The 7683-nt window shown below is 36.4% G+C and overlaps 1 protein-coding gene across 2 annotated transcripts in view; it reads right to left on the bottom strand.

Annotated features, from left to right (window-relative positions):
* Window positions 1-2058: 2058 nt before the first annotated feature.
* The window catches only part of KRAS (Kirsten rat sarcoma viral oncogene homolog), a 22974-nt gene continuing 17349 nt past the window's right edge, over window positions 2059-7683 (bottom strand). For both annotated transcript variants that reach the window (XM_010019701.1, XM_010019693.1), the window contains one exon: window positions 2059-2835. In XM_010019701.1, coding sequence (XP_010018003.1) covers window positions 2719-2835 — 117 coding nt within the window. In that variant the 3' untranslated portion in view covers window positions 2059-2718. The remainder of the gene's footprint in view (window positions 2836-7683) is intronic.

Below are 7683 nucleotides of genomic sequence, written 5' to 3' on the forward strand. Positions count from 1 at the left end.
CAGGATAATTATGAGATCGACTTGTGCAAGCTGCAATCCAACATGCTTCACCAAATCTCAACAAATATTAAGACAAAACTGCACAACAGTGGCAAGGATGTGTATTTTTTGAAGTAAATAAGGGCTAATCTAAATAGGGTTTGTACTGATTTAATTAGATTGGTAGCTACGGACCATATTTACTAAAAAAAAAAACAAAAACCAAAACCAAAAAAAAAAAAACCCAACAAAAACAAAACCAAAAACCCAACAAACCCCTAACTATTTTATATATAGCTTTATATTAGAGCTATATAAACCCACATTTGATAATTAAGACATTTCAGCTAAAATTTCTCCAGTTTTTAATTAAATTAACCTAAGAATCTTAGACAAGCCCTAATTTTACATGCAGTGTGACTCAGTTACCAAAAATCTTGAAGTAAACTTAAGATTACTTCCATTTGCTCAAGGTATACTACCCACTTTTGCTATGTTCTTCGTATGTCATCAAGTGTGTCTAAAATGTGCAAATAACTAACTTGTCTCCAAAATGTTTTAACCTTGGAAGCTATAAAATGTTTTGCAACATTAAGAATCTGTTCTTATTCCTTATTGGTCCTTATGATACAATATTAGGTTCTCCTATTACTGTTTTTCAGAATATTTAATAATCTATATTTCACATCAAAGCTGAAAGGAGGGGAGGGAGCCTGAGGTTTGGTGGAGGATAGGGAATGCGGGGGGTGCAGGCAGGGAAAAGCATTATTTATCTCAGCTGTGTTGAAATTAAAGAACATGCAGCAATCCAGACAGTATGCAGACATCCCTGTCTGTTTTGCAGCCCTCCACCTATGAGAGTCACTGGGGGTCGGGGGGGGTGGGGGCGCAGTTAGAAGCAAAAGAATACTTTCCTCATGCAATTGCACCTTTGACATCCTATAAATAGCCCAAGTTACACAGGTACATGAAAATTGTACTGTGTAAGATTTCCACAGAATTCTTTAGGTATACCTCATGGTTAGGGCAATGCTGCTATTCCCTGTTCCAAACTTTCCAGTGTCCTGAACTATCCTACTTCAATGTCTTGTGTTTTATTTTTCTGGGTACACCAGAGTCACATTATCAAATTTCATCCTGGAGCTGAGTTAGATACTACAAGAAGCATACCTTCAGGAACCCAGACCCTAATGAAACAACCAAACAATGCAACGTTTACATGCAGTAAGACAACAGGAGCTGGCAACACTGGAATTACTGGCTGTTACTTCAGTGCAGAATACCTAGACTACTGCAGTACCAAAAAATGAAAGCTTCTGCAAAAATTCTGCATTAATTCCAATCAGAGAAAGAAAAGGGGGGTGGAGAGAGAGTGATCACAAGAGAACTTAAATCACAGAGAGAGACAACAGTAAAATCTTGGTCTAGCTTCATGACAGTCTAGACACTGGAATGCCACTCACCAACCATTTAATCTGTGCAACAAAACGAGTACTTCACGAACAGCACACAAACAACATTGACTCTGGAAACAATGTTCTATGCAGACAGTTTGTGCAAATTCCACACCATTTTTATGGCATAATGGGATTTCCAAATTATTTGCATGAAGCAGCTAAATTCAACTCATCCATTCACTCATTTGATGTTGCTACAATTTAAAATTCCTCCCCTATTTTGCACAAAATGGGCATCTGAAAATATTTAATGCCTCTCTTGGGGAAAAAAAAAAAGTATGGTTTTACTTTACTATATTGTTTAGGATTCATTCTGATTTAATTCTTATGGTAAATTCTGGATCCACATATGAATTAACCTAAGAATTTGAATCAACTTATCTGTTAAGGCTTTCCAGTATTTCCTAGAGACGCTAAGGGTGAAATCCTGTACCTACTGAACAAAGCTACTTACAGATTTGCCACTGGGGCACAGGAGAGCTAGGATTTTGCCTTGGTCTTCAGACACAAAAAAGTTAGTGAAAGTCTTAAAGCAATGCATTAACAATATCAAATCAACCTAATTCAAACTTTTACTTTTTCCATTGCCAGATGTGCATTGTTGTCTTTTTTTAATTTTTCTTTTTTTTTTTTTTTTTTTTTAGAAAAAATAGAGTATTTAAGGAGCGACCGAGACAAACTGCGGTGAAAAATCTTTTTTGTGAAAGTTTTATCTTTACATTCATTAAAGTTGATCTGAAATGCTACAAGACTAGATGCCTAGAAGCAAAATCTACAGGAAGACTATAAAGGCTTCTGGTCTCTATATTGCAGTCAGTCTAAAATAAAAGAAAGGCTGAAATGAAAGGTCTCTTTTGCTAACTAGTCCTTTTTCCCAACCAGATTTAAAAGCCAAAAAATTAAAGGGGATATCAGAAGATGTAGAGCATCACTTCATTGTTTGGTTTGCACACAGAAGTTCACAATCAGTAAGAAAAATAGGAAGTTAGCAACCATGCATGCACCAAAGAGTCCCAAGACAGTTCTCAGGTTTTTGTGTGTGGCTTTTTTTTTTTGTTTTTGTTTTTTGTTTCACAGGCATTGCTAGTTCAAGAACCAACAGTCAAAGAATACTGGCACTTTAAGAGGAATGAAGTTTCCACTGTCATTTAAAACAAGCATTCAGGTAAAGCTAACAGGATCATGAAGCAGAAAGTAAAGTAATGCTAAACCAAATGCTAATAATTTAGTGTAATGTACAAAAATTACTTAAGTACTTCTTAAGAATAAGGATAAACTGTATTTACATAATTACACACTTTGTCTTTGTCTTCTTTTTCTTCTTTTTACCATCTTTGCTCATCTTCTCTTTGTGTTTTCTGATTTCTCGAACTAATGTATAGAAGGCATCATCAACACCCTGAAAAGACACATACATGCACACATTAAGACCACCTTAACAGAGTGACACTGTACCTGCTTAGGTAAAGCCTGTTTTCACCTGACCTGATGAGGTGAACCGTTCAATCTATTTTGCTGCCTGCAAGGAGAGGTTACACTGACTTCTTTCTGAGGCTTTTATAAATGTACCCTTGAGTAGACTGTGGGTTATGGGAATTGACGGGGCAACAGGCCTCCCCAGCATTCCTGAAGGGGCATGCTGGGAGAAACACAGTCAGGTGGAAGGAGAACTGCAGTTGTCTCCTGTCATGTAAGGAGAGTCTGCCTGCGCTGCTGTGCATGGGCAGAGGGGGCTGCAGGAAAGCAGCACTGGAGAGTGGGCTGCCATTATGTGAACAATGAATCCTAGCTACAGGCTGTTCCTCTCCAGAGTTCTGAGCAGCACTGAAACAACAACATGAATGAACTGTGTTGATGCGTGCAACAGCTAACACCTGCCTGCCCTCTTTCTCAGCTGTTCCCCAATCTGGCCTTACAGCACCCTATGGGTGATGTACTGCTCAGGGGCTGACCGCAGACACCGCATAAGTCCAATTCCATTATTATTACGGTAAGGAACATAATTTAGTGTACTGCCCTCTTCTCCATCTCAGAGGGCACACATTGTCTCACCTCAAACTAAAAAAGTACAGGTACCACATGTTTAGATTATATGTATGTATAAACATACATATAATCTAAATCATACTACCACAGAACAAAGTTATGAAGCATCAACTATCTTTGTTTATGCCTTAACAATCTATAGACAGCTTTAAAAAGTAAATACAAATATTTGTAGCAAGAATTCAATACCAAAGACATAGTTATGATTAATATCCATATTCAGGCAATTCCCAAGCAGTTTTATAAATCATTACTTACGCAAATCAGTCAAATCAATCCCATGTTCCAATGAAAATTATTATTTGATAAATCATTCTATTCAACTTAGCATACATGCAGACCACATTATCTATGGTGTTGTATCATGTACAGTCACTTAAAATCTCCACAACTCCAACAGTTAATCTAACAGACACAAAAGCTGATGTTTCTTCACATTGAGTAGTTTTGCTTTTTTGTGGGATAATTATAGCTGACAAAAAATAACTCTAGTCAAGAGACCAGCATATCTAAAAGCCAGATATGAACCATTATCAAAGTACAATGTTACATGTTATGCTTTGTAACAACCTATTTACATCAAAGAGTTTATTGCCCAGCTTTCAGGTTGTTCCAAATTCCAATCAAGTACCCATCAAGTAAAGGTTGTCAGTTAACCTTTACATTTAATAGTCTTAGTATGGACAGTTATGAAATGATTAAACTGAAAAATTATATTGATTCTTCACTGTCTTATTCCTTGTATTAGCTTTTAGATAGATCAGAAATAGTTGCATGATGTTAATGAATCAGCAGACAACTGCAACACTGTGGAACTGGGTCTAGCAATTTAGCCCTACAAGTGGCAGGCAGCTTCCTACCTCTTGTCAGCTACAGAGTTTACCTTCAAGGGGCCAACAAAAATTAAGACTCTGTTTACTCGTGTGTGCCCACTTCAGTAAAATAACTGAAAGTGAACTGAAAAAGCACAACAAAAAGCCAAAAATTACCTAATTCATTACTCTTTCAGTGAAACTCCAAATAGCAATGAAAGTTAATATGGGAAGTCCAAACAGTGAGGTGTTAAGTAGCTTCATTAATAAAGCAATGCTCCCAGTATAACCTCCATTTATTTAAAACCTTCACATTCAAGTTCATAAAACATTTACACATAACTGATGTTCAATCAAAGCCCTTGGCAGCCTATCTCCCAACACTAATAGCACACTTTTGCAAGGTCTTGTAATATACAAAACACACTTGCAAATACCTTTTTCTACATTTTAAAATTTTATTGATCACTATAAGATTGACGTAGCATGCCTAATGGAAGAGTAGCCTCAGTTCTGGAAAATGTCATGTCCCTCATGAATCTTCAGGGAATTAGAAACACTTGATATTGGTTTACAGGCAGCTACTGTATTTTGTGTATAACTTGAGCATTAATGCACCAAGTGAACATTCAGCAATGTTCACGTAGGGAAATTATCTAGAAGTAGTGACGGTTCAAAGTGCATGTCCTGCAGTTCTAATCTCAGCTAGGAGGACACTATTAAGAAACAATCCCAACAGGCAGAAGTTTCATTATTAGAACATAAGAACGGTGTAAGAAAAATCTCTGCACAATATTCTACAAGACTGTTCACATTTCCCTACAAAACTACCTTTCAGTATTTCACACTGGTCATTAATGTGTTGGAAAAATTCTCGTTATGAGGACAGTCGCTGGCTTTCAATGGTGTCTTCAAATGAGACATGCTAAACAAAAATTGCAATTTAAGTCTTCAAATGAGCAACCCTTCCTCATTAAACTGGTTTTAAAATAACTACAGAAAAAATAACTTGTACAAAGTAATATCCAGAGACTATTATAGGCCTTTAAACACAGGACTTCACAATTAAAGCTGAAATCTTTATTCTACCCAGTAAGGTGATGATCTGTTAAATACAATGCATGTTGCAAAACATGAGGGAACTGACTTGGCTTTCTTCCTTGCATTTACACCTTTGAAGATCAAGCCATTAAAATTATTAATTATGTATTTAGTAGTTTGGTCCTGCCACAATTCCTCTTAAATTCACATAATGTAACATGACATTCAAAACTACATTTAGAATACTTGTGAATTAGAACTGGAGAACTCCAGGTAAACTAAGATCTTTCACTTTTCAGTCTGTCCATTAAATGTTAGATATAAGTAGTGGATATGGTGTTACAGAAGGTCCCTAAAGGCATCAATACTGTAAGATCAAAGGCAGTGAACCTTTCTAGTTACTTCTTTCAGTAATAAGGGACTGCATGCAGCTGACCTTCCTTCCTCTAACAATGGAGTTATTGTGTGCAAGCCTTTTGGAAAGCATAAGATGTACTGAATGAGTGCTTTAAATCGAGGCTCAGGATTAGAAACTAAAAATTCACTGTGCACACTCAGAACTATACCACACTGCCTCCATAAAGGTGCATTGATAGAGCTTGCTCCTGGCACTTGTTTTTCCAAAGGGCAACTACAAAAGGCAAAAGGAACAGAAATATTAGAACTGTTCCCACAGAAACAGCCTGCTTCTGGCTACAACTTTTCTTTGGAGCACCACACGTTCCTGTGGTCATATAGAAATCTGGGTATGTGGTTGCATGGTTACAAGCATGCATGAGACTCGGCAATTAACCTGACTATCAATAAGAAACCCTAAATTCATTTAGGAATTAGGAATTCCTTAACACCCCAGCCCCAGAAATACAATCAATCACAAAATGGTTTAGGTTGGAAGGGACCTTAAAGATCATCTACTTCCAACCCCTTCCACTAGACATATGTAGACCCTTAAACGAGTTAATTGTAGAGTCTTTTTTATATTTTTCTTTAAATATACAGGACATGCACACATACACATATGAGTCATGAGGAAATGATTTGTACATCTCTAGTACTGTGGGAAAAAAAATCATTAAATTACAGTTTTAATCAAGAATCTAGAAATATTTGCATTCAAATCTAGAGCTTTTGTAATTCAAATTTTTTACTATTAACCCAGCTCAATCTGAATTACATTACCTAGATGTCTAATTTAAGCCCTAGAGACATTTTAGTTACAGGTTGATTTTTATGTAGAAACTTTAACGCTTTCAAGAAAGAGATCTTTTGAGAATTTTAGACTGAGTTTTAGAAATTTCTTCTTGCTAGTTAGAAATTACAAACAGAACAAAAGACATTCTGTACTTTCTTCTTTACTGTGTTACAGCCAAAGGAATCAATCTCTCTGAAAGCATCAGCAGTTAATGGTAATCTGGGTAGTCAGTTCTGTTACCTTGTACAAGATTAATGTAACTAAGTAGGCATCCCATAAGTAGCAAGAAAATAAACTGAATATTCCAAGAGACAGCAAAACACTGTGAGCCAAGTAATTTGATTATCCAGAGCAAAAAAGTAAAATAAATGCTGTCATTGCAAACTGTTATAATGTGTATTTCTGAAGTCTAAAATCGCAGCTGAAAGACTCGCATCATTAGGTGCTGCTCCCCTTAGCTATCTACTATGCATCAGACTGAATTAACACGACTTACTGAAGGTAATACAAGCCAGACTGCTTTAAATGCCAGATTTCTTATTCCACTACAAACATTACAGAACTACAGCTGTACCACAATAATTTTGAAACATGTTTCTCCAGCTTAGCCTCTTAAATAGAAAGTTGCTGAAATTACTATCAACACTACATAGAATTCACTTGAGTATAAAAACAAATGCTTCCTCCCCTGAGCAGACTCTTGGAAGTTTCTACAGTTTTAAACCCAAGACTATTTTCTAAGATGGAATGGAGGGGGGGGGAGGGAACACAAAAAAAACCCCAAATCAAAACCAAACAATACCCACTGTTGATAAAAGTTTTCACTTGTCTGGGGAAAAAATAACCACACAAACCCCCAAAAACATACTTCTCTTGGACAAAGGCAGAAAAAAGTAAGAAGCTGGTAGCAAGAAAGCACATATTCACTGAGCTATCAAAAAGAATCTTAAAATCTGAAAAGATGCTTCCAGTGGAAAAAAAAAAAAATAAATACTGAAATCCACAATTCCCACCATCCTGTTCTCCTTCTCCCAAGAAAGTCCACAAAAAGGAAAAGCAGACAGATTCCGGATCTTTAAAGTCACAGTACACAAAAAAAAAATTCTACTTTGAGATATGGCTACATTAGCAAGACAGCAAGAAATGGCAAAGTTGG

The sequence above is a fragment of the Nestor notabilis genome, unplaced genomic scaffold (assembly GCF_000696875.1).
Source record: "Nestor notabilis isolate BGI_N333 unplaced genomic scaffold, ASM69687v1 scaffold10910, whole genome shotgun sequence".
Lineage (NCBI taxonomy): Eukaryota > Metazoa > Chordata > Aves > Psittaciformes > Psittacidae > Nestor > Nestor notabilis.